Source organism: Calcarisporiella thermophila, assembly GCF_041956535.1.
Source record: "Calcarisporiella thermophila strain CBS 279.70 unplaced genomic scaffold VTP21scaffold_13, whole genome shotgun sequence".
NCBI classification, from domain to species: domain Eukaryota; kingdom Fungi; phylum Calcarisporiellomycota; class Calcarisporiellomycetes; order Calcarisporiellales; family Calcarisporiellaceae; genus Calcarisporiella; species Calcarisporiella thermophila.
The window spans coordinates 46,547-70,920 of record NW_027192203.1 but is presented as its reverse complement, the minus strand read 5'-3'; the positions used below and the strand labels follow the sequence as shown (position 1 = coordinate 70,920).

At 54.1% G+C, this 24,374-nt stretch overlaps 10 protein-coding genes across 10 annotated transcripts; 6 read left to right on the top strand and 4 right to left on the bottom strand.

Moving 5' to 3' along the window:
• Positions 1 to 168: 168 nt before the first annotated feature.
• On the top strand, positions 169 to 1,862 carry VTP21DRAFT_1927 (uncharacterized protein; the record flags this gene model as incomplete). The annotated part of the gene is made up of 3 exons (XM_069392066.1): positions 169 to 562; positions 624 to 868; positions 1,671 to 1,862. The coding sequence occupies 3 exons, from the start codon at positions 169 to 171 to the stop codon at positions 1,860 to 1,862; spliced, it is 831 nt and encodes a 276-aa protein (XP_069250505.1).
• A 300-nt stretch (positions 1,863 to 2,162) lies between these two features.
• On the top strand, positions 2,163 to 3,633 carry VTP21DRAFT_1926 (uncharacterized protein; the record flags this gene model as incomplete). The annotated part of the gene is made up of 9 exons (XM_069392065.1): positions 2,163 to 2,183; positions 2,258 to 2,354; positions 2,418 to 2,546; positions 2,621 to 2,702; positions 2,773 to 3,028; positions 3,090 to 3,185; positions 3,247 to 3,343; positions 3,409 to 3,460; positions 3,519 to 3,633. The coding sequence occupies 9 exons, from the start codon at positions 2,163 to 2,165 to the stop codon at positions 3,631 to 3,633; spliced, it is 945 nt and encodes a 314-aa protein (XP_069250504.1).
• Positions 3,634 to 4,239: 606 nt separating this feature from the next.
• VTP21DRAFT_1925 (uncharacterized protein) lies at positions 4,240 to 5,694 on the top strand (the record flags this gene model as incomplete). Its single annotated transcript, XM_069392064.1, has 1 exon — positions 4,240 to 5,694. One exon carries the CDS (start codon positions 4,240 to 4,242, stop codon positions 5,692 to 5,694), a length of 1,455 nt encoding a protein of 484 aa, XP_069250503.1.
• A 626-nt stretch (positions 5,695 to 6,320) lies between these two features.
• On the bottom strand, positions 6,321 to 10,791 carry VTP21DRAFT_1924 (uncharacterized protein; the record flags this gene model as incomplete). The annotated part of the gene is made up of 2 exons (XM_069392063.1): positions 6,321 to 10,097; positions 10,204 to 10,791. 2 exons carry the CDS (start codon positions 10,789 to 10,791, stop codon positions 6,321 to 6,323), a joined length of 4,365 nt encoding a protein of 1,454 aa, XP_069250502.1.
• A 1,785-nt stretch (positions 10,792 to 12,576) lies between these two features.
• VTP21DRAFT_1923 (uncharacterized protein) lies at positions 12,577 to 14,919 on the top strand (the record flags this gene model as incomplete). The annotated part of the gene is made up of 5 exons (XM_069392062.1): positions 12,577 to 12,788; positions 13,168 to 13,321; positions 13,447 to 13,708; positions 13,811 to 13,906; positions 14,000 to 14,919. 5 exons carry the CDS (start codon positions 12,577 to 12,579, stop codon positions 14,917 to 14,919), a joined length of 1,644 nt encoding a protein of 547 aa, XP_069250501.1.
• Positions 14,920 to 15,109: 190 nt separating this feature from the next.
• On the bottom strand, positions 15,110 to 15,733 carry VTP21DRAFT_1922 (uncharacterized protein; the record flags this gene model as incomplete). Its single annotated transcript, XM_069392061.1, has 1 exon — positions 15,110 to 15,733. One exon carries the CDS (start codon positions 15,731 to 15,733, stop codon positions 15,110 to 15,112), a length of 624 nt encoding a protein of 207 aa, XP_069250500.1.
• A 320-nt stretch (positions 15,734 to 16,053) lies between these two features.
• On the top strand, positions 16,054 to 17,367 carry VTP21DRAFT_1921 (uncharacterized protein; the record flags this gene model as incomplete). Its single annotated transcript, XM_069392060.1, has 1 exon — positions 16,054 to 17,367. The coding sequence occupies one exon, from the start codon at positions 16,054 to 16,056 to the stop codon at positions 17,365 to 17,367; it is 1,314 nt and encodes a 437-aa protein (XP_069250499.1).
• A 594-nt stretch (positions 17,368 to 17,961) lies between these two features.
• Positions 17,962 to 19,736, bottom strand: VTP21DRAFT_1920 (uncharacterized protein; the record flags this gene model as incomplete). The annotated part of the gene is made up of 7 exons (XM_069392059.1): positions 17,962 to 18,308; positions 18,381 to 18,454; positions 18,556 to 18,731; positions 18,841 to 19,049; positions 19,209 to 19,242; positions 19,461 to 19,595; positions 19,689 to 19,736. 7 exons carry the CDS (start codon positions 19,734 to 19,736, stop codon positions 17,962 to 17,964), a joined length of 1,023 nt encoding a protein of 340 aa, XP_069250498.1.
• A 1,055-nt stretch (positions 19,737 to 20,791) lies between these two features.
• VTP21DRAFT_1919 (uncharacterized protein) lies at positions 20,792 to 22,446 on the bottom strand (the record flags this gene model as incomplete). The annotated part of the gene is made up of 4 exons (XM_069392057.1): positions 20,792 to 21,282; positions 21,396 to 21,835; positions 21,912 to 21,965; positions 22,025 to 22,446. 4 exons carry the CDS (start codon positions 22,444 to 22,446, stop codon positions 20,792 to 20,794), a joined length of 1,407 nt encoding a protein of 468 aa, XP_069250497.1.
• Positions 22,447 to 22,777: 331 nt separating this feature from the next.
• On the top strand, positions 22,778 to 24,205 carry VTP21DRAFT_1918 (uncharacterized protein; the record flags this gene model as incomplete). Its single annotated transcript, XM_069392056.1, has 4 exons — positions 22,778 to 22,824; positions 22,888 to 23,213; positions 23,301 to 23,807; positions 23,889 to 24,205. The coding sequence occupies 4 exons, from the start codon at positions 22,778 to 22,780 to the stop codon at positions 24,203 to 24,205; spliced, it is 1,197 nt and encodes a 398-aa protein (XP_069250496.1).
• Positions 24,206 to 24,374: the final 169 nt, after the last annotated feature.

Below are 24,374 nucleotides of genomic sequence, written 5' to 3'. Positions count from 1 at the left end.
CATTGATTAATACGCCACTTATTTTTAGGATGGGCTCCATCAGCCACAAGTCGACCAAAAGATTGGGAGAAAGTCGTAGAAATTTTAGGACGATTTTTTCCTCTCAAATTTCCTGCTCTTGTTCAAAAACCTTGATAGATTTTCAACGCATCAATTGGCTTCTACACCATGACTGCCGCCGCTACTGCTACTACTGCTACTACTGGTGCTAATAATTATGAATTCTCGGCTTATGCTGATCCGTCCTCTTACTCTTACACTGACTATTACAATTATTTTCCTTCCCAAAGTTATCATTCCAACTACCTCACTGATGGAGTGGCCTATCAAAACCTAAACTTCTCTACACCGGCATATCATTCCGATTATGCCACCTACTACCCGTCCAATTCTGCCACCTCCATTTCGGATCTTCCCCCGCCACCTCTTCTTACTCCACCTGAACACACCAAGACTAAATCCAATAAATCATCAACTAAAAAAGAGGAAAAGAAGAAACGATTTATGCGTGCGGCTGGAGGTGAGATCTGGGAGGATCCAACTCTGGAGATGTGGGATCCAAGTGAGTATTTTCTTCTGTTTCATCTTCATTTAGCTCATTCTAATACTGTTCTCCAATTCAGACGATTTTCGCATTTTCTGCGGCGATTTGGGCAAGGAGGTGACAGATCAGATGCTTGAAGAGGCATTCAAGAAATACCCTTCATTCCAGCGTGCAAGGGTCGTCCGTGAAAAGCACACTAATAAATCGCGAGGCTATGGATTTGTGAGCTTTAGTAATGGAGATGACTTTGTGCGGGCCTTGCGTGAGATGAATGGGAAATATGTGGGAAATCGGCCTATTAAGCTGAGAAAGAGCAATTGGAAGGTAGGGCTTCATCTGTTGATCATATATCTAGTTCAAAACATCTCACCCTTATCTTGACCAAATGTAGGAGCGTAATCTAACTTCAAAAAGGAAGAAAGAAATCCAGCGTTTGGCACCCTTTCTAAGGGTATAATACTTGGAGCGCCCTCTCACGCCAAGGTCACTTTAGCTGTATGTTTTGGCTATTATTCGATTAACTCTGCTTTTGCTTTGAAATATCCTCCAACGTCTAGATCCATATGTAAGTCTTGGTATTTGTTATGCTAGCTATGTCTATTATTCTTATATGGCTGGGTCATCCAAGTCATGGTGGACTCGCTGTATTGCCTTCTGATCAATCCTTGCATTTTTAGCAAATAAACTTGTAGATTTCCGGCAAATATCTATGACATATCCTTTGCTCCAGTGAACTCGTCAGCCAATGCTCTAGAAGTATGTATAAGTTTCTAGTACTTTAATTCCTTTGCTCTTTCTATGAATTGTGGCCAGTAGCTCGTCATAAACAAAAAATAAAGAGCACTCATTTCCTAATTGAATATATCATTGAGCAAGCATTCAAACTTTCAAAATGACATGCACGCCTAATTAAATAAGGCTAAAATCGGCCGCTCCAACTCCCGGATAAGAACAAGCGGATAGAGGCTCTTTGCTAAAGAAATAGGCACTACCACGAGAAGAATGAGCGAGGTAGCCGGGCTTGAAGGGGCCGATGCTCCAAAACCGTTATCTCAACTAAAAAAGATGTATCTTCCTTTGCGAGAAGCCTGTCTGTAGTTCCGCTTTTTCAGAGCTGGTCACGTAGTTTGGTGCCGCCATATTGGGGCTGCATATCATCCAGCGGTTCTATACGCTCTTCCATTTACCCTCTAATAGCCTACTGAATCATTTCTGCACACTCGTGTCTCGCTTTCTCTTAACCATACTTGCTGGTATTGTCCTCCCCCTACGGCCGCAATCGTACTTGCAATCGTACGTCTACCTTGAAAAAGCCTAATATACTCACCAATATCCACTGGTCATCCAAACTGGAAACAAGACCGTTTCGCTGTGGTTGGGGTGGTTTGCCCAAGAATTTCTGGCTTATGGTTTTGCTTTTCTCCTGAAAAGGGATATATGTAATCATGCAGATCCCTAACTGCCCTCTACTTCAAATAAAATTGAGGAGAAACCGTCTCACCAAGCGAGTCCTACTAACTCCTAGATTCATCAACTTTTTGGTCATCCATTGCCTGCATATTCCATCTAGATATCGACAGTTCATTTCTAACCTTCATTAAAGCTTCATCTATTAATCATGGCTACCGAGATGCAAGCAGTAAGCCGTCCCATTCTGCCCTTCAAGCTGGAGATGTTCCGACTTCGTAACAATCCCTTTTTTTTTTTGCACAGGTCGCGCTTAACGGTTACGTTGGTTTCGACACCATTACTAGCCAAATCGAAAAGAAATTACTTAAGCGAGGTTTTCAGTTCAACGTCCTAGTGTGCGGTAAGTAAGATATCTCCTGATGGTCCTGGATTACTTTTTTATATGGTTTCTTCTGGTGTTTAGGACAATCCGGACTAGGGAAATCGACACTCATTAATACCATCTTCGCATCGCATCTCATCGACAGTAAGGGCCGCATCAACGCCGATGAGCCATCTCGGCAAACTACTGAAATCCAGGTGGTCTCGCATGGTATGTATATATAGCTAAATTGGGCTTGATGGCCGCCCTGTGCAACATCTAAGATGGTTTTTATTCCACTCTAGTGATAGAAGAAAACGGTGTTCGTCTCAAACTCAACATTGTGGATACCCCTGGCTATGGCGACCAAGTGAATAATGAGAACTGGTAATGGATGCGCCCTTGTTGGCCATAGTCTTTCTCCCGTTTTCCTGACGACCATTCAATATTTTCATAGCTGGGAGCCTATCATTAAATACATCAAAGACCAGCACTCTGCTTATCTACGCAAAGAGCTCACAGCCCAGCGTGATCGCTACATCCACGACACCCGAATCCACTGCTGCCTCTTTTTCCTCTCGCCCACCGGTCACTCGCTCAAACCGATAGACATTGTGGTACTTAAAAAGCTCACCGACGTTGTCAATGTGGTCCCGGTCATCGCCAAGGCCGATTCCCTGACGATGGAGGAGAGAATCGCATTCAAGAAGAGGGTAACTCTCCTTTCATTCAGCTCCAATGTATTAGACTGCATAGCTCAATTTTGGATTTCAGATCAAGCAAGAGCTGGCCTTCCACAACATCAACCTCTACCCGTACCAAAGCGACGAGGATGACGAGCAGGAGGTTGAGTTGAACGAGAGCATCAAGGTAGTCGCTCGCGGCACTCGATCCTTCCACGCTTGCAATAACCAATTCGTTCTGACTTTAGGAAATCATTCCATTTGCCGTGGTTGGTTCCGAGAAAACAGTGCCACTGGATGGCAAAGTGGTGCGTGGTCGTAAGACTCGCTGGGGCGTCATCAACGGTAATATATTTGCCTTCCCTATTTAACTGGCTCCTACTCTTAATATTTTTTTCCCACTTCCGTAGTCGAGGATGAGAACCACTGCGAGTTTGTTCATCTCCGCAACTTCCTGACAAGGTAAGCTCCAATGGTAGACCTGGTGGTTGCGTATATAATTAACTGGTTCCAAATCTAGAACCCATCTCCAGGACCTGATCGAGACAACGGCATTGATCCATTATGAATCCTTCAGATCCAAGCAGCTGATGGCACTCAAGGAGTCGACAAGCGCTGCCAACAGCACGGCCTAACCCAATTCATGCGAGTCTTCTCTGGGCATCCTTTTTTTTTCTTTTTCGTCTTCTTTTCCCTTTTTCATTCTGCTCGAGCCATGCAGACCACCGAGCTAGTATTTTAGTGGTATTTTCATTTCTTTTTAATCTCCTTCTATGTTCTTCTAAAAAATAAAAAAAAGTATGATGGTAAACATAGGAATACCTAACTCTTTGTTAGGTTCCTTGTGAAATCGTCAAGGTTTCAGCTGTCTGCTAGAGTTTGGAACCTCTCCGAGACCTGGGATAACAAAGGGGAGCCACCTTGAAAGGTGCAACAAATCCAATTTCAAATGTCTGCGACACCTATTCTTATGCGGGGACAAGGATAGGTTCCCGAGCCAGCACCTCGATCGCTCTTGACCTCACTTCTCCTTCTTTTTGGTAGGCTAACTCCTAACCTCACACCTATGCTCTGCACGCACCTACCCCTTTAACTGGCCATTTCGGAAGGCTTCGGTGACGTGTCGCCTTTATCTTAACCTATGTTTCACAATGTTGGCTTTCCTCTTTCAACTCTCTCCCCGGATTGCAATCCTTTCTTCTTCTCGTCTTCTCTCTCTCCTCCCTTCACATTCCCCTCCCATGACCAGAAAATACACCCTCTCTGTAAAATCCAAGCGCGATATCGACATTAGCTCTAGCAGGCTGGTCGACTATGCCGCGAGCGTCGCCGCCTCCACGCGCCTCAGCCAGATCGCCGCCCTCCGGCAGTTCCTGGCCACCGCCCCAATGGCCATGGACTTCAGCTCACCTCTCTATCGATACCCCCTCCCCATGGTGGACCAGGACATCTCGTGCGTCTTCTACCGCGACGCCTTCTACATCTCGTCCACCGACATCCTGCGCGCGCTGGTGTTCCGCTTTGCTGCGTTTGGGCGGCCCGTGGTCAACCAGAAGAAGTTCGAAGAGTATGTGTTCAGCGACCTAAGAAACCTCCGGCAGGGCGAGGATGCCAGAGTGGAGGAGGCTGGGTCCGAGTTTCTGGAGCAGCTGCTGCGGGCGGGATGCGTCCGCACCCTCAAGAAGCAAAAGGTGTACTATTGGTTCTCGGTGCCGCACGACAAACTCTTCTTCGACGTGCTGGAGCGGGACCTACGCCGCGAGTCGAACGGACTGGCCCCGGCCACGGTGGCGGTGGCCGAACCGGCATTAGGGTTGGCGCGAGACGACGCGGCGAATCTCTTTTACAAGCTGTCGTGCCTCACCGGCGGCCCAAAAGGAGAGGGTGGAGATTGGATGGGGGGAAACGCCGGAGCATACGGAGCCTCACCTAAGGGGGGTCCGTCGGTGCCCCTCGTTCCTCCTTTTCTGGCCGAGGGCAAGTTCGCCACCCCTTCCTCTTCACCCCTGCCCCCGACACATATCCTAGGAGTTCATGCAGATACCCCCTCCTCCCTCCCCGATTCCACCCTCTCCATGCCGAGTAGGCTCACCAGCAGGGCCTATTCCGATTCCTTCCTGATGCATCCTCTTGCAGCCCAGAGTCAGTTGGCTGAAAATGCTACCCAGCTCGTGGACGCCGCTCTCTCCAGCTCCTCCGGCTCGGAGTACCTGTCTCCGCTGCACGTATGCAGCGTTCCCTCGCAAGAGTTTGGGGAGACCGGCATTCCCGGGTATGCGGAATCCCTCCCGCCCCTGAGTCTGGACTCGCCAATGCCGGACGCCGTCCCACACAGCCCAACCTATTCCCCTCAGTACCTCAGCACAAGACACTATTTTACGGGCAGCGAGGGCAGCGAGGATGTTCGCACAAGACATTCCACCGGCTTTCCCCCTCCGTCCGAGGCTAGCTCGTCGCGCTCCTCCCCGCCGCCGGAGTCACGGCCCTTTCCATGCCCTTACCCGGGCTGTGGCCGTTCGTTCAAACGAGAGCAGCATTGCAAGCGCCACGTGTGCAGCTCGCACACGAAGGAGCGGCTCTATGGGTGCAGGGTCTGCGGCAAAAGATTCTCCCGCTCGGACATTCTTAGCGTGCATCGGCGCACTCACTACAAGGAGGCCCAGCTCGTGGGCGAAGTAGGGGAAAGTGGATTTTAGACGAAGGGGGGGCTGGGAGGGCCGTCTCGGCCACCCCTTCCTCAATAGAACTGGATACATCCTCTGGGTGTGTTAGTTGGTTGGCTTTGTTTATTTGTACTCGATATCAATCCATACCTAATCTGTGTTAGTCCCCAAACTTCCGTCAGTAGAGTAATTTCTTATTTTCTCATCTCTTTTCTCATCGTTGTTTTTCCAAGTTTTCAAGCAAAATCAAGTCGCCACTTCTTCCATGCTTTCTAGACCCTTTAGACTTCATATTAAATAACAATTTTATCGAAGAAGCTGTAGGTTAATCAAGGATGGATAAAATTAAAATAATGGGGTGAATTGTGCTAACAGATAATCGATTGAGGTAGAGGCAAGAAAAAAAAACAATAAGGAGAGAGATATATATACAGATATGTAAGGGAAAAACAAAAGAAGAAAAAAAAAGGTTTTGGCTAAGTATAGTACTGAAGTTGAGTATAGTTGTGCTATGTAAAACAATTAGACTAAACAGGTATTATAAATGCAAAAGGAAAGCAAAACAGAAAGCCATCATCATAAGAATAATAGTAATAGTCATAATTAAGGAAAGAAAAAAAAAGATCCCAGAGAAGAAACAGAGCCAAACAAAGAGAAGTTTAAGCCATCAAAAGCCCCTTGCGCTGTCTATTGCTGTCGCTTCTATTCAGCCGCAGCAAGTCACTCAAACTCTTGCTTGCCGCCGCGATTCCGCTCTCGTCGGCGCCGTGGCCCTCCTCGCGAGGCTCCACCGTCAGACTGCGTCGATAGAGCTCGGCGGCGTCGCCAATTTCGGCCAGCCCGCGGGGGTCCAGGAGCTTGGCGCGGAGATAGGCCTGCACCTCGGCGATCTCCTGCAGGGGGTAAGGGAGCTGGAAGCGCTGCACCTCCTGCAAAATGCGGGCCGTCTTCATGTGCTTGTCAAAGTTGATGAGGCGGTTGCCCCGGGGGGAGAGGCGGTAGGCCGGATTCCCGTCGTTCACAAACGTCAGATCCGTCAGGTACACGCCGAGGAAGGGCAGGGAGGGCGCGGCCAGGTTCTTGAGCCGCCCGCGGTACTCGGCAAAGTTGCGGCTGTGGTCGGTTGCCTTGCGAAGTGTTTCGAACGCCGCCTTGTACTTGGCGGGCACCAGGTCCCAGGTGCGCCGCAAGCGCGAAATCGTCGACGAGTTCAGCGCGCACACGACGGCCATCAGCGTGCTAAAGTTCTGCAGCTGCATGCAGCGCTCGCCCACCTTGATCCAAAACTTGACGAGGGTGGCCCGGCGCTTCGCATCGTCGGCCTCGCTGAGAATGGTGTGCGCGACCCACGAGGTGATCCCCGTGCTCAGCTGCCCCATGCGCTTGACGTTGTCCGCGGCCGATGATCGGTCCACGAGCTCTGACGGCCGGATGGCGCGGTAAATCTTGCTCTCAAGGAGGGTGAGCTGGCGGGCCATCTCGAGGGGCTCGAAGTCAATCACGTGCACCTCCTGCCCATGGTGCAGCGCGTGGAGCAGGTGCTTGGTGATCTGCGGGACGGCCGTGGGGCTCATGCCCTCGCTCTCGCCATGGTGGGCGTTGGCGGGCTCGAAGTCCAGCGAGTGGTGCTTCAGGGTGCGCGGATGGGCCGACTTGGCGGGGTGCGGCGATCGTTTGTTGTGCACGAGGTCGATCATGCGGCGTGCGGTGTGGGGAGGCATCCCGTCGCGCTGCAGGGAGCTCGCCCACTCGGCAAGCCTGTCGAGCACGACGTGGTCCTGCCTTGGATCCCAGTGGGTCTCGAGCCATGTCTTGACCACGTTGTACACCCTCAGCTGGACGGGCAGCTGGACCCGTTGCCTCCAGACCACCATCTCCGCTTCGCTGAGCGGCTGCTGGTCCGGAGCTTGGAGCTTGAAGCGCTGCATGAGCTGGTCGCAGAGCTGCTCGGGCGTGCAGAAGAGGCGGAACGTGAGCAGGAACGCGTTGGAGAAGAGGGCATTGGGGGTGGCGTGGTGGGTCGTGAGGCGCTCCACCAGGGCCCCCAGGGTTGCCGCGTACACCTGTCCCTCGGCGGTGAACTGGATTTCCTCCGGATCGTGGCGGGGCTGGAGGAACCACGGGTCCACCCGTGGGGCGGAGGCAGCCTTCATCATCTGGGCTTCCGAGGATCGGGGGCGGAGTTGGAACTGCTTGTTGAACACGTTGCCCTCCGAGTCCATCGAGGCCGGCGCGGTGAGCGGGCCGTCGTGCTGGGCGGTGGGGGAGGTGGAGCTATGGCGCGGGGACTGGGAGATGGAGAGGAGGGAGGATCGCGAGGGGGATTTGAGGGACGAGATGCCCCAGGACATGTGGTTCTTGCGGCGGAACGAGAACGCCTCGACCAGTCGGGTCCGCCTCGCCGGGGAGGCTCCATCCCTCAGCCTCATGGAATCCATGTCGGCGGAGAAATGCGAAGGGGCCAGCGTGGGGGAGCTCTCGCTGAGGTCGCTGATCGATGCCACACTATGGGCCATGCGCGATTCGTCGGAGTCGCTGGCGGTGCGCATCCGCCTTCGGGGGAGCTCCTCCGACTCCTCGTGGAACCCTGAGTGGCGGGGGGAAGAAGCGGAGCTCTTGCCACCGGATCGGGCACGGTTACCATGCGATCCATTAGGTTTGAGCTTGGGAGGGGGGAGGACCATTCGGTCAATGCTTCTTGCGGAGTGGGCATCGTTTTCGTCATCCTCGTCCTCGCCCTCATCACCGACCTCCGCTACCTCGGCCTCCTCCCTTTCCTCCTCACGCTCTTCGGCCTCCTCCATCAGGGGGGATGCCGAAGATAATCTGCCTTTGGCTCGCACTCCATCGCACTTGGCGGAGGGGTCCGCCCCCTCCACGGCCATGGGGTTGAGTCGGCCACTTGGCAGGTTCCTCTCCTGCTCCATCTCCACCCTACTCGAACCAGACCCACCCGACCCCTGCGAGCTCAGGGAGGCCTGGTCTCCTGACGTGGTCGCGTCTCGGACGAAGCGCTCATGCAAACAGTTGAGGCTGATCGCCTTTCTTCCCAGGAAACTGAGGGTGTGCTTCTGGCGCATGGAACGCTTTTGCCCGCTCTTGAGGGGGCCGTCCTCGTGGGTTGAGGCTCTAGGGGTCGACACCATTGGGATATCGGTGTCCAGGCACATGTTCGTGGAGGAGACCAGTTCACCCACTGCGCGCACCACGCCGGTGCAGCTGGTGAGGAGGTATTCACGGTCATCCCGGTCCTCGGACCGGTCGCTCTCCTCCTCGTCGTCGTCGCTTGCTGCAGACGCAGGGGTTTTGGCGCCGCCGAGCCCCCGTGTGGCGTTGGACGCACTTGCTCGAGCCGCCGTGACCAAGTTAGCGGTTGCACTGTAGAGGCTCTCTTTTGCGGCGAAAAAGGAGGCCTGGTGCGGATCCCTGGCCTTACGCGGGTCGTCCATCCCCATCCACCCGCAGAGCTGTTCCACCACGGAGAGCAGGCCTTTGACGATGTACACGGTGTCGCGCGTGAGCTCGATCAGCACCGCTGCGGAATGGGGGTCGCGCAGGGTGGTCCGAATGTGGTTGATGAGGGTCGCAATCTGGTTGACGATGGCGTCGTGCTGGGCGGTGAGCGAGGCCCGGATCGACTCCTTGGAGAGGTCGGCGGAGCCGGCGAGGGATAGGGTGGGGGAAGTGCTGGAAGCGTACGAGGAGGGGGGCGAGGGGAAGCCCATGGAGGGGGGCCGGCCGTCGTCCGAGACCGGGCTGAGGCCGCGTAGAGCCGAGGGCGCGTCGAGCGCCACGGAGTCTTTGCGGCCTGCGGCTCGAAATTCCGAGGCGAAGCCAGTGACGGCCGAGCTAGAGGACAGGGGGGGGCCGGTGGCGGCCGGGGACGGGGCTTTGGAGGTATGGGAGGGCATCTGGGGGATGGCCCGCGCTACCAAGACAAACGAGCGGACGGCGACCAAGATATGGCGCGTGCATGACTTGATGCGCTCGATGCCCACCTCCGCGTCCACCGCGTCGTCCGTCAGGTGGCGGCACTGCAGGCTGAGGGTGGAGAGCGAGTTCAGCACGATTCGGCGCTCTCGGCCAAGCTGCGGGAACCGCCGGATCGCCTCGCTTGTACTCTTGGCTGCGCTGGCGGCCATGAGAAGCGCCCGCACAGCAGAAATGAGCTGCCGCATAATCGATTGGAACTGGGAATAGGTGCCGAGGGTAGCCGCGGTGTTGAGGAGGGATATAACGTGGGCGATGTTGGTGACGAGCACGTCCCACTGAACGCTCTGCCGTGGTATTCTGCTCTCGTCTCCCGAGGGCAGCACTACGGAGAGAGGGGGGGAGGTGGAGGTGACGGCTTCTCGCGAGGCGGGCGACGAGCTCTTTTCCCTGCGCATACTCGGGTTGGCCCGGGTGAAGGGATCGGGGGAAACAACCCTGGTGTTCTAGTTGAAATAGAAAGGGTGAGATAAAGGTTCCAAGTGCATCCCGCAGCAGACGCGCCTTCTCCACCGTGCGTGTGGCAAAAGCACTTTCTGGGCGGATACATACCGTCGAGGAGACGTCGGTAAGGCTTTGAGGCAAACTCCCGACCAAGCCGACGTAATTGCTCGGGAACCACCCACGCCGCCCGCCACATTCCCCGTCCCACCAGCCCGATTCCTCACGGCACAGGACTCGCACCACCTGGCCGCGCTGAAAGGTCAGATAGTTGGTGCCGGCTGCGGGGGGGGCCAGGTCCGCCTCGAAGGGGTGGAGGGCCTGGACAAACTCGGCGGTGTGGATGGAGGGGGGATCGTGGGGAGGAGAGGGGCCGTTATGGGGCGAGCAGAGGGAGGGAGGGTGGGGGAGGGGGTGGAGGAGGAGATGGAGACGAGGGGAGGCATGGGGGCCGCATGTTCTGGGAGCGGCTCGAAGCGCACCGGAGATCTCGGCTGACCAGCAGACAAAGCAGAGTGCGGCACTGAGAGGGATGAGCCCCAGGAGCTGCGGTCCGAGCCGCTCTCGGGGGCCGAGATGGGGGGCAGGGATTCCACCTGGAGTCGAGAGTCCATTTTCCCGTCGAGCTGGGTCGGCCAGTCGGAGACGTCTTCGTGAGCTCTGAATATGCCTTCGGTGTCGACACGCAGCATGATTCATGAAATCGGGGAAGGGCGGAAGAGACGAGGGGGAGCCGATGGATAGGGCTGGCTACTCCTATTGATGTTGCCGCGCGGATGACGCCGGATCGAGGGCTTGGATGGCGAAGCGGATGATGGAGAGGGGGCGGCCGGTGGAGGGTGGAGAAAGCCGGGCCGATGCCTAATGGGAGGTGCAGAAGGGCGAGAATCCTACGAGCAAATGCGGGCCAAATAGAAACAGGAGTCAGCTACATTGACACAGCAGGCCCGACACTCCCGAGGAGGGGAAGCAGGAGGTATCGAAGTAATAAGAAGGGGGGAGCTGTTGTCTAACCTTTGGCTGAGAAATGACACGCCGAGTGTCAGAGCAAAGACCCTTATATTTGATACTGGGGGTTTCAAACAAAGACGAAACCCTTCCAACCGAAGGGCCTTGGGTGCCAAATATATAGACTCCTTCCAAGTCAGATAGAAACCCGGACTAGAGGGACCACGCGAGCCGGCGTTGCTCAAACTTATAAACTTTCTTTGTATTAGAGCGTAGGTTCGAGAGGGTAATACGGGTGTTCCCGACTCTGACGGCCTCGGAATCCAGGCGTGTCGCAATGGGATGATCGGGAGCAATCACGGAAATCACGGCCAGGCGCGGGCAGCAATGACCTGAGACGAGGCCGGGCCAGGAAGGGGAAGAGGGGAAAACAAAACAAGTGGGAAAAAAAAACACAAACGCTAAAAATAAAAGCGGCGGAAAGCAGCGTGAAATCGGTACAGTTTGGACTTCGCCCCCCAGAGTTGCCCCCGTGCAGCTCGGGATAAGAGGATATATATATATATATTTAGATGCGAGTGTTTCGAGCCAACGCTCAGCATCTCTGCCCAATCTCTTCCTTTTGCGCGCAGTTCCCCTTTCCGGTGGAGATTGCGTGGGACAACGGCTGATCGGTGATGACTATGGAAAAAAGAGGAGCTCTGAGTGGGGTTTGGGAGCCTGACTGGATTTGAAAACGGCGGAGCCCAAATCCAAAGCGGCCGAGCAATCGAGCCCCCCCCTGCATGCATGGGTGAGAAGAGCTTGCGAACCAGTTTCCAAGCGCGGCCTCCTATGGAAAGGGCAAGGGACCCGCTCGCCTTCGCTTTCCGCCCGATCGCTCCATCCCTTGGCCACCTTCGGCCCAGACCTTTCTTGCCGTCGCGACCGCACGCGCTGCCTACGCGCCTCGCTCTCCTCCTACGCTCTCCCCGGGGCCGGGCCAACTCCCCACCCCTCCCCAATGCAGCACCAACAAGACTGGCTGTAGCTGGGGGGAGGGCGGCCGCTTTGTCGCAAACAATGGGAAACGTGCCCCACGCTCTCGAACCCCGTTAGTCGGCCCAGGCCGGGAGAAGAGGCCGGGCGGCTTCCCCCCCCCCTCCCCTCCCTTCTCTCCCTTTCCCACAAGCGGAAAAAGCTTTATTCAGTGTAAAACGCTCGAGGCCTCTCATCTGCAAACAAACAATGGTCGCGCCGACGTAGCGGTGCAAAAAGCCAATTCCCAAAGGGATTAAGCACATGCCAACCGCTCATTTCCTCCCGTCAGTCCAATCAGTGGAATCCAATGGGCGCCCAAGGAGATTAATGAAATCAAATGAGATGTAAAACATTCATCCGCGAATCGCGCCCGCCGACTTTGCAATGTTTCGCCATGGCTCCCTTTGAGGTTTGAAACCGCCGTAAACCTGGACAGATCCTGCCGCTCTACCAACCTGCTGAGGGCGCCTTCTCCCTTCCCCGTCGCGCCCTGGTAGCTATGATCCATTCCCGGCCATGATCCGGTATGGAGCTATTAGCTATGAGCATGCAGACACGGCTAGGCTACTGAGAAAGGGCTCTCTCCTCGAAGGCGCGATACCGCCCGACATCATCGAACATGAGAACTCTTTTTCCCAAGGTGCCCGGCCGCCTTGCAAATTCTCCGGGAAAACCGCCCGACAAGCCCCCGCCCCCTGGTCCAGGAGACTCTCCGCCTATCTCGGTTGGTTGAAATGAGGACAGCTCATTTAAAGTGCAATAACTGCAATGATTTGGTAATGCCGCAGACCAAAGCCAATTCGGCTGAAAGCCGCATTTTTGGTTATACCGTGGGCGACTCGAGATATAAATATGTTCATATGTATATAGGATCAACCCGCCCCTTCTCTTTTTTCCTCCTCCCCCCTCCTCTCTTGTCCCCCGCTTGCTCTCCTTGGCTAGATTTCAATTTCAATTTATTCTGACTAATGCATAGAGTGCATGTTTCCAGCCGATCGTAATTCAATTTTAATATAACTCTACACTGCTTGAGATTTCATCCTGGATCCGAGTAAGCCTCTTATAGAGAAGGCAGATCCTCCAATGGGAGTGGGCCGCACCCTCTAGGGCTCCAATCCGGATCCCGGCGAGAATCTCGCAGGGAAGGGGGGCCACTGCGGTTTCATGCATGGAATGGGGTGTCGTCATTTTGCGCACGGACACTGGAAGAGGAACAAAAGACTATCCACATGGGATTCGTGCGACGTTTAATGAAAAGAGGGTCATTTAGCGTTGGAACACCTCTTCGGCTCTTCTCATTTTCGTCCTGTTTTTTTTCATTTTCATTTTCAACCAGTTTATCCGTTACTTTTTATTATTTTTTCGGAATCCTACCATCTTCTTCAGATAAACCTTGGACGAGGCATGGCCCCGAAGGTCATCGACTATCGCGTCTCAACGGTGGTGGTGCTATGCAAGGACTGTGGGCAGGACGTCGGGCTCTACCCCGCAAGGCACAAGTGTGCGTCGGTGGAGCGCCCCCCCCTCCCGCCCCTCCCAACTACTCTTCCCGCCGGCTTGGATGCAACGGAGAAGAAGCAAGGTGCCAGTGAGGGCACGTCGCTATGGAGTAAATGGGTGCCCACAGGGTGGGGCGATCTCGGCCAAGGTGGGTAATAACGCAGCGGCTGCTGCTTCATGCCGGCCCTTGTACTCGAACTAACCCCCTCCATCCCCGTTCTCCTCTGGACTCTTTCTCCTTGAACTACAGCCCAGAACAAATCGGAGCAGAAGCAGGGGACCTTCTGGGACAAGCTGATGGCGGCTACAGAATATGTGATGCCTCAGGCGAAGAACGACTGGCCTGGTGAGTGTCTTCCTCCCTGCAGAGATGGATCCCCACTCCGGGTTACATTGCTTGCTTACCCCCCATTGCGCTCCCTTCCTCACCTAATTGTAGAATCAGACGATTCGGACTGGGAAGGAGAAACGCATATCAGCCGCATTCTTCGTGAACACCACGAAAAGAAATCGGACACGCTGCCTAGATGGCTTCAGGATGGGCGGCAGCCATCTCGGACAAAAGCGAGGGAGGAGGCTGCGGAGGAGGAGAGGAATCCTCCTAATAAATCCAGCCTCTTTAAAGACATTTACAGCAGTGCCCCTCAAGAGGCCCCTGCGGCGCCCCGCATTGCCGCGCCGAAATGGTGGGAAAAGGAGGGGGAGAGAAATGACTCGGCCTCGAATTTGGGGGTGTTGAGGGAGAAGGAGCGACGGTCGAGGGAGGACAGGCGCGAAGAGCGGCCCACGGGAAATTCAAGGCAGTCCCGGGGCAATTCGAAAGAGGTGATGGATGCATTTGCAAAGCTCGAAGGGAAGCCGATGGAAAATTACGGGCGCAGAGAGGAGGAGGAGAGAAGCCATCGGTCCCGTGGAAAGGAGAGGCGTGAGCACGAGCGGGTAAGATCAGAAGATCAGCGGAGGAGAGTGGAGGAGAGGAGGAGGGAGCTCGAGGCGAGGAAATACAATGAAAAGTTCGGGAGGAGCAGGGGAGAGGAGATGAGGGAAGAGGAGAGGCGGAGAGAGGCCGAACGAAGAAGGCGGGATGGGGAGAGGCGGTTAGAGGAGGAGAGGAGAAGGCGCGAGATGGGAAGGGCTCAGGACGCCGTAGCGCACCGGGGCGCTGCCGGGAGAGAGCTGCCCGAGAAATACCGGCCGCTCCCATCCCGCGGCATTGCCCTGCCGACCGGAGCCCGGCGACCCTCGAACCAGAGCGCCAGCGAATACCCCCCTCGGAGCAGAGAAAACTATTCAGATCGATCCTACGAACGGCAGCTTCGAAGCAATCCCAGGTATGCGCAGCGCTCGCTTGCAACCTAGGTGGCCAAGCTCTATCGTGACAAGGGCTACATCTCCCTTTTCCCAAGTGTCCTCTCGCCCTACCCTCCCCCCCCCCCTCTCGTCATCATTTATGTACTTGCTGTAATTTAGTTTGCATGTTTTTTCATTCTGTTTATATTTGCGCCACTATATTAGACTGTAATGCTAGTTTTGTGATCCGTGTTTTATTTCATATTTTGTCGTTGTCGTTGTTGTTGTTGTTGTTGTTGTTGTTGTTGTTGTTGTTGTTGTTGTTGTTGTTGTTGTTGTTGTTGTTGTTGCTGCTGCTGCTGCTGCTGTGGTTGAATATAAATGTTTGGCATGGCACAGGCTCGATCGAGGGAAAGCAAGTCCCGCCAAGAATCCAAAATGGCTTCGATGGAGGCCAGTGGAAGGCCGCGAATACCGTGGCTTTCCAGCGGGGAGATCTGGTGTCAATGGAAAGGGAGAACACACCTCCAAGCCCGTTGCCACCCAGCAAGAGTGGCAATGGGGAAAACAAATCTAAACAGGTCCTTGAACCAGTAGTAAGGAACCTCGAGGGTAGGGAACCAAAAAAGAAATAAGGTTTGCGTTCCTTGGTCATCGCGGATTCCAAGGTCCGCGCTCTTTGTCCGCAGCCATCTCTAAGCGCGACAAGGGGAGCGTGAGGTCGATCTAGGGTGACGTAGTCGCAGTGATGGGCGATGGGAGGAGAGAGAGAGGAAACGCGTGCATAGCCTAGCTCAGAGAAGAAAAGCGTTACGGCATCCTCCGGCATAAGACTCCGGCCCGAGGTAGCTTTTGCTTCTATATCCTTGTTAACTCTCGCCATCCAGCTGCGCCTCAATTCTCCTTCTCTTTTTTTTTCATAGTGTGTAACGCGCAAAATTAACCTTGTTTTTCCCCTCATGCATTTGAGGCCTCTTCCGTTTCAACCCTTTCCCCTAACCCTCCCTTTTCCCCTCTCATTGATTCTTCCCTCCCTTCCTCCTCTTCCTCCTCTTCCTAGCCAACATTAATCCACAATCGATCACGGAGGCTGCCATATTACACCTCCCTAATCATTCTCGGCCATTTCCCATGAGATAATACCCATCCCCACGTTGTTCCTTCTATTTATCTTATTTATCCAAACTATTGCATTTCCAAACAATGTCCTCCAGGCATCCGCTGCAGCCACCGCGCCATTATCATCATTCGAGTCGGCTCCCGCATCCCGGCCCTCCGCCTACAAACAAGCTACCGCTGCCCCCCCACTACTCCGCGGACTCGCCCCCCCTCACCGAATCGGAGTCCGATTTCGAGGAGCCTTACTATCATTCCCGCCATCCCCACCATCCCCACCGTCATCGCCATCCCCCTCCGTACCAAGAGAGTCGCGCTAACACTGCCCGCTCTCGATCCCACCCAAGGCACGGTGTTCAGGCCAAGGGAAAGGTGCGTGAGGGCGAAGATGCTGAATCGACCCTGCGACAGCAGGCAAAGCTTATTGCCCTCTACCGGCTGGTGGTTCGCGGGAAGAACTCGGAGCTGGATCGTCTCCGCCAGCACCTGGCGCGCCTCGAGTCGCGCCACCTTCGAGTGCGTAACGTTATCTTGAAGGAGCACTTCCGGCTGCTGGAGGCCGTGGAACAGCACGAGGAGAGGATGACAAGAGTGCTCCGAGAGGTGATGACGCCAAGCCCGCCGCTGGAAGGCTGGGAGAGGATCTACGACGAGTTTGTGAGGGGCTTCGGCGAGGCGTACTATGAGGACGCCGGGGAGAAGGCGGAGAGGCGAGGTGCTCGCGGGGGCGGTAGAAGGCGGCGGGACTCGGCACCCGAGGCTGTGTCACCCGATTTACTTGAGGAATACTATCCCGACCGCGGAGTGGAAACCGCGGATGAGGAGGAGCGCGAGCGGCAGCCCAGGCGTGAACTTGGCGCGGGAAAACCGGACCGGCAGGGCAGGCGGATCCGCTTCAAGCACGAACGCAACAACTCGCTCCCAAATGGCACTTCCATTGCCGAGCCTCCAACGGCTCTGGCCGCAGCCCCTCCCCCCAAGGCCAAGCACCAGGAGGGCACCACAAGCCAAGGCAGCAAGCCCGCCGGCACGAACCAGGCCGACCCCGCTAACTCGGAAAAGCTTGGCTCCACGAGGCGCGAGCTGATCGAACTCGTGCAGGGACTGAGCAGCGGCATCAAGGCTCTACCCCTCTCCAATGCGTCGACTGCCTCTGCGGAGCATGCGCCTCCCGAAGCAGAAGAGGAGGAGCTCCTGAAGCGCGCGAGAGATCGAATCAAGGAGTTGACCATGACGGCGGAGACTTTGCGGGCGCTAGTGGAGGAGCTCTCGGTGACGGACCCGGGGGCGCCACCGGGACCTTCTTCGGCCGCCTCGGCGGCCGGGGCTTCTTCCTCAGACAACCGGCCTCGTGGTGGAGAGGATAAGGACAAGGGCCGGAATGGATGTGTATGTATGTGAAGCCTGGGGTGCGTTTTCCTATATATTGTAAATGTATTGTTTCATCTTGCTCTATTTCACCGTGATGGGCCCTCTGTTTTGCGATGTCTTGTCTTTTTCTTCTTCCCCTTTCCATAACCAAAAATGAATGACCCTCTGCACATATATACCTACCCCCCTCTGTAGATGGGCTGAGCTTGCGTTTTCTGCTTTGTGTTTGCATCTTAGAGCTCCCACTTATACCACTCTTCGATATCTAACCAAACCTGTCCAACGTGTACTTCTTGTTCTGACTCTTGGTCTCTCCCGAAATAAAAAATATACCAGCCTTGTTTATTCCAAAAGAGAATAGAAAAGAAAAAAAAACACTATAAGAAACTGATCTCGCTCTTTACACAACGAGCATTAACTACAATTAGGGGGGTGGGGAGGAGGTGGTTCAATTACAAAAAAAAAAGGGAAACAAAGACAATGGCAGGGCAGATAAAACAGTTCTTTCGAAAATGAAACCAAGGAGAAGATGAAGGAGGATGGGAACGAGGATGAGAAGAGGAGATTGAAGAGGGAAAAAAAAAAGTAGAAGCTGCAGGATATCTCGTGCTTGGCCGGACGATCCTAAAATCGAGTCCGCTGCCGCGGCCCACCCTCCTCTTCCTCATAGCCTCGCTTCATGGCCCCTCCGGCGCCCTGCTGTTGTCCCTGCATCCCCTGGTCAAAATACCCTGGGAACTGGTACCCTCCTCTGCCTGCTCCCCCACCCCCGCCCATCATCATCATCCCGCCTCGACCCATCATCTGGTTCATATAGGGGTTCATGGCTGCCGCCCCGTAACCCGGATAGCCCCCCATCATCCCCATGGCCATGGCGGGGTTATACATTCCGCGGTTAGGCTGCATGCCCCGAACGGCCATGGAGGGTGGGCGTGGCTGAGCTTGTTGCCGCTGAACTTTCGGTTGTGATTCTATGGCATCGGCAAAGTCAGCACCAGCCGAAGCGACCCTGCCACTGAGACGCAAGCAAACTTGGGGCTTACCTTTGGGGAGATTTTTGAATGGATTTGCCCCAGCATTGGTGAACGTGACCGAGCATTTTCTCCCAGAAAATTCTCTAACATAATAGCACACAAAAAGAAAACGTTAGCCACCTCGCCTCTTCTCTTCCCCTCCGAGCGTCCCATCCGGACCGCTCCATCTAGAAGAGGTACGCACGCATTATCCAGCGCCTCCTTCGCCCGACTTGCCGTCTCTGGGCTTGAGAATTCCACGTATACTGTGCCCCGCGACTTTCCATTCACCTTGTGTTCGTAGAACGTCATCTCGCGTATATCATCATCACGCAGGCCCCCGTTGACAATGGCGTTGCGAATATCTTCATCCGTGGTCCACTAATAAAAAAAAGGGGGGAGGGGGGGAAAGAACGCAGAAGCCGTTAGATCTCTAGCATGCGCTAGTGTGCCACCCATGGGATGGCACTTGGAAGAAGGACAGGCGTACCCAGCTTAGCTCCTCGACATAAAGCGCGCTGGTCATGCCTCCAGAAGCACCGCCCCCTGCGGATCCGACATTGGCAGCCCCTGCTATCCGGGCTCCAGTGCCGTGACCCTGCCCCTGCGCACCTTGAGCCGCCTGGCTCGGTTGCGAGGAGCGATGCCCATTGGCATCGTGACTATCCATGGACGTTCGGCGGTCTTGATCTGTTGCGGCTAAGTGGATCAAGTAACAAGAGAAATAGAAAAGAAAGAGAGCATGAGAAGATAAAAAGAAGAAAGCGTCAGTTTGCGGTTCGAGAACAAGCCGAGCTCCGCGGCATGGGATATTGAAACAGATCAGCTTTCAAAAACATTCAGAATGGAGGTCCATACCACGATCTTGTCCATCTCTCGCGTTTTTAGAAGTCTATACAGTATTATTGACAAAAGTGCACACAAAAAAGTGTATAGTAGAGAATACAACGGAGAGAGGAGGGGGGGGAGTGAGTGAGTGAGAGAAGCGAGGGAGAAATACAAGAGAGAATCAGTATCAAACACATTCGCAGAAAATACATGGGATATACAGGATCATGCCCGGTTTCTTCACACATTGCACGAGATAGTATAGAAGAAAGAGGAACCAACCTTTGAAATGTCACCAAAATCGTCGAAGAGATCGTCGTCTCCTCGCCGGTTGCTATTGCTTGCCCCGCCCGACTGATCACTGCGATCGCGCTTCGGGCGATCTTCGCCTAGAATTTCGCCGTAGAGATCATCGTGCTATATATGGCAGCAGGGGAGAGGAGAGGATTAGCGCCAAGTGATTGGGAAACATCGGGAGCACAGGAGCAAGAGAAGCATGGTCCAACTTACAGCGTCATCGCCAGTATAATCCGCGTAAATGTCGTACTCATCACCCATTATTATACAGGGGGTTTATAATTGGAGGAGGAATGGCAGAGGGCGGAGGGATGTATTTGAAAGGGATTTCTTTTATTCGATCAAACTCCACAGAGGGAATCCAAGGCTAGAAGAAAAAAAAAATAGTATTTTAATACACGGGCATTTTCGCGAATACATCAGCTACAAGAATGGGTCGAATCGCAAGGAGCTAAATAGAGGAAACACATCACTTACTCTTCGTGCAAAGAAAAAATTTAAAACAAAAGATCACTCAATCTCTGATAATGAATGCAAAATCGCAAATTAAAAAAATGAAATGGAATCAAATCAAAGAAAGATTATGGAATGAGGAGGGTTGAAATAGACCGCAAAAAAATAGGGTCGTGGAAAACGTTCAGGGTTGCTATTTTTTAAGACTCGAGTACACGTCATCAGCAAGTGAGAAAGTTTTCGCCCCGCTGGATGATTGTTAGGATGTCAAATTGTAGGTTGCATGCAATCGATACCCGCCAACTGTTTGTGTCCCACAGTTTTCAGCAGGTATGGCAAACTCTACGCGACCACAAAATCACTCTATTCGCATTTCGCCACTAATGCTCATGTCTTGAACTTGACGTGAAGCTCACAGAGCTCTCTCTCTCTTTACTCTGTTGCCTCCCACTCTGGCCCGAAATCTGCGCTCCTCGCTAGAGATACGCCAAAACTGCCGCAAGGAACCGGCTCAGCGTGGGAAAGAGACGTCACGGCAAGTTCGTGCTCCGCGGCGTCCTCTTTGACCGATATACAGCACATTACATAGAGTGACACACGAGAGTGGAATGCCGATTTGAAATCAAATCAGTGACGCTTGTCTCCAATTCGAGACTGCAGATACTGCACTTTACTTCTAGTAATCAGCTCATTCCGATAAAACAAAATTGGAAATAAAAAGAATACAGATATCATAGATTGAGTCTAAACAAGGGATTCAGTGGCCAAACATATCTGGCAGAAGGAAATACAAGTCGTGGGTGACGAGGCACAAAGTGGGAGGGATGGGAGTGGGGGGGGGGTGCAAAACTGCCCTCTAACCGTTAGTTAACCTTTTCTCCTTCGCCTTCAGACTTCTCAATCGGGGAGCTGCACATCTTCAAGAACATGCCCTTCCCGCTCCGGACAATCACGTGCGGATTGCTGTACTTCTTCCTATACTCCTGCAGAATGTCGAGGTTCACGATGTTGCCTCCACACACGACGCACACGACGTTGGCCCGCTCGCTCCACCCCGGGAAAGCGTCCTTCACGACCCCCGAGTAGAAGAGGGAGAGGCCGGCGCCGCACGAGGACTCAACGAGCATCAGGTGATCGTCCGCAAACAGCCTGCTCGCGTCCGCGGCCATTGCATCGTTCACCGCAAAAGGAACCACCGGATGGATCCGGGAGAGCTCGAGCGACTTGGCGCTCACGGTCTTGGCCCCCAGCGTGGTGCAGATGCTGTGGATCTTGTCCAGGGTCACCAGGCGCTTGGCGAGAACACTGGCCTGGAAAGAGTTGGCCCCATGCGTTTCGACGGCCACCACCGGCACTGAGGGCAATGGGACAGAGAGTGAGAACTCAGCGGGGGGGAGGAGGAGAAAGTGGCAGCGGTGGACAAGAGCCGAAGCTGCAGAGATCTCCCACAAAGACCCGGGTACTCACCGTTTTTCCAACCGACTTCTCGCATTCCTAAAATGACCCCGTTCATAAGACCGCCTCCGCCTACCGTGCAAACCACCGCGTCCGGAACCATCCCCAGCTGCTCCTTCACCTCCTCCATCATGGTTGCGTTTCCAGCCCAGATGTCCGGGTGGTCGAAGGGGGGTACGTAGACGCCACACGCGTCTTCTTGAACCATCTCGCGAGCCTTCTGATCGGCTTCGTCCCACACCTCCCCGTGCGGGATGACCTTGGCGCCCTCCTGCTCGATTTTCTGGATCATCATCTGGCTGGTGGAAAGGGGTACCACGATCGTGGCCGCACATCCCAGCTGGCGCGCCGCATACGCGGTGGCAAGTCCTGCGTTCCCTCCTGAGGAGTTGATAAAGTGGGTGCCGGGGCCATACTTCTTGTAAGCATTCATGCAAAGGTGACCAATACCTCTGCCAAAGGGCACAGAGAGGGTGAGTAAGTCAGCAGAAGCAGCAGAGGAGGAAGGGCAATTCAAGAGAGAGGTACCTGATTTTAAAGGATCCCGACGGCTGCAAATTCTCCAGCTTCAGCCATACATTACTATCCAGAGGAACACAGTTAGCTCGCCAGCCCCTCTTCTATATCAAGCGTGAGCTTACCAGCCGGCCTTTTTGGACAGGGGCACGGAGTAGAGCAGAGGGGTCTCTCTATGCAAGGCGGCTATCCCTGCGCCTCCCTCGTCATTCACATTCCCGCGCACAGCCGACGGCGCAAAGATATCCTCCTGCACTCCTGATGCGCTATCATCAGGTTGACTGGTCGTGTCGTCTGCTAGGGCAGTGATGGGGGTTGGGGTTGCGGGGGTGTCTGCATCGGCATCAAGATCGGGGCGGTCGGCCGGATGCATTCCTGAGAGTCGAGCTTCAGCGGTAGAATCAAGCTGATCAGCATGGTTGGGGTCGCACAGCTGATCTTTGCCGTTCTCCTCTGCACCAGCTCGCGTGGACTGGCTGGAGTCGGAAGGCAGAGGCCGCAATTCAGCATCGCAAAGAGTCTCTCTTTTCGTGTCCTCCACCGTCATATTTAAGGTTCGAATTGAAATGGGGGGGAGGACTCGAGGAGAACGTTAAACTTTATAATGAATTGTGCGATGACAGTTGTGAGAAATTATTAGTCACCGATAAATCAATTATGCCCCACCCTAGTGTAATGCCACGATTCTTTTCTCTATTATTCTCCCGCGTTCTTTTTGAAGCTTAGAGTGGTTGTGCTCGCTGTGTCACACGCAACTACTTGTGGAGCAACGAAAAAAACAAATGGCTAAACTGCTTGGTGGCTTGTTTGATATTGGCAGAATTAAAAAAAAAAGACTTGATCGTCTCCAGGGATCGATCTCTCCTAAATCAACCACGATGTCGCTCGCTTCAGGACGTGAGAGGCGAGCTAATGCTGGAAACAGGTGCGATGCTCTTTCTTCTCCAGCCGTTGCATAGCCGGCCTTACTCATCTTCTTTCGAATTAGGCTCCGATCATTGCTTGATCAAGAGGTCGAGCTGGAGGACATGTTCCAAGAGGTGGAGAACGATGAAGAGTTTCAGATCAAGGAGGAAGAAGCAGACATCGTCGATTCGGATTTCGAGAGCACAGATGAAGAGGAGGAGCGCATTGTGGAAGAGGCCGCGGCCCAAGCCGAGGCAGAACAGGTGGAGAAGAAGAGGCGGGTGGTGTTTCCAGAGAGATTAAAGAAGATCAAGAAACCAAGAGAAGATGAGAAGCGTGTGGCGAGCGAGGTTTCAGTAGTAAGTACGTCTAGCGCCTCAACCCCGCGACGACCACCGCACCTGAGAGGTATGGCTATATGCGCCTTTTAGGATAATCCCCCCCCCCGGTTTGACCTAGAAATGCTAACCCTTTCCCCTATTTTCGCCGCTCCAGGGAAGCCGACGCTCAGCGCGGTCCGTAAATCGCAGCGCTCCACCACTATTCAGGATCGTCAGCGGATTGAGCGAGAGATGGAGGTGCGGATGAAACGCCTTGCCTCCCAGCCCAAGCGTGAGCGCGTGGTAGCTCCCTCGCTCACGCAAGAACAACTCCTAGAGGAGGCCAAAAAGACGGAGGAGATGAACCGGGCGTCCCTGACCGCATTCCAGGAGATGGAGGCGGAGAAGCGCAAAAAGGCGAAGCGGAAAGAGGTCCATCGGATCCACGGGCCATTTGTCCGAATCCTGTCGCGGACGGATGGAGATCGGGGCCAGCTGAAGCATCGGAGGGTCATGGTGATCGATGAGGGCAATGGGGGTCGGAATGTGGTGCGGGAGGTGGATGAGGAGGTTCAGCGATGGTACTTTAAGTACGAGGTGGAGGAGGCGCATTGCCGGGCGAGAAATTGGGTGATATTCGAGGGGTTGGAGCGTCTCCCGCCCCTCTTCCCCGTGACAAAACGTAAGACTCTACCTGCGCGGCTCTCGGCCCTCTTTCTATAGCTTGATGGGCTGTCTTAACGTCGTCCTTCCATTCCAATAGGGCAACGCGGGCCGACCCTCTGTCCCATCACTGGGCAAGTCGCGCGCTACAAGGATCCCAAAACAGGGGTCCCGTATGCAAATCTCGAGGCGTTTCGCACGTTGCGGCGGGTGCTTGAGCACGAGTATATCTGGTCGACCGTACTGAATGCCTACGTGCACCGCGCGGATCAGCCCCATGCACGTGGCGTTCCCGACGGGTTTGGGGATTTCGCCACCGAAGGAAGAAAGAAGATGGTCAACGGAGAGAGAGTCGGACGCAAGGCCTCCAAAGCAGACGGACATGAGATGGTCACCAGCGGAGAGCAGGTTACTTGAGAGGATGGAACCCTTGAACATCTCACTTCATATATATATACTTGTTTATTTGTACTATATTTTCATCTTTTCGTCCCTCCTACCATCAAACTGCAATACAAAAATACTTTATTTTCTTTTCTCTCTTTTTTTTTTTGTAATAAAACAAACATGATATAAGCCGTCCCGA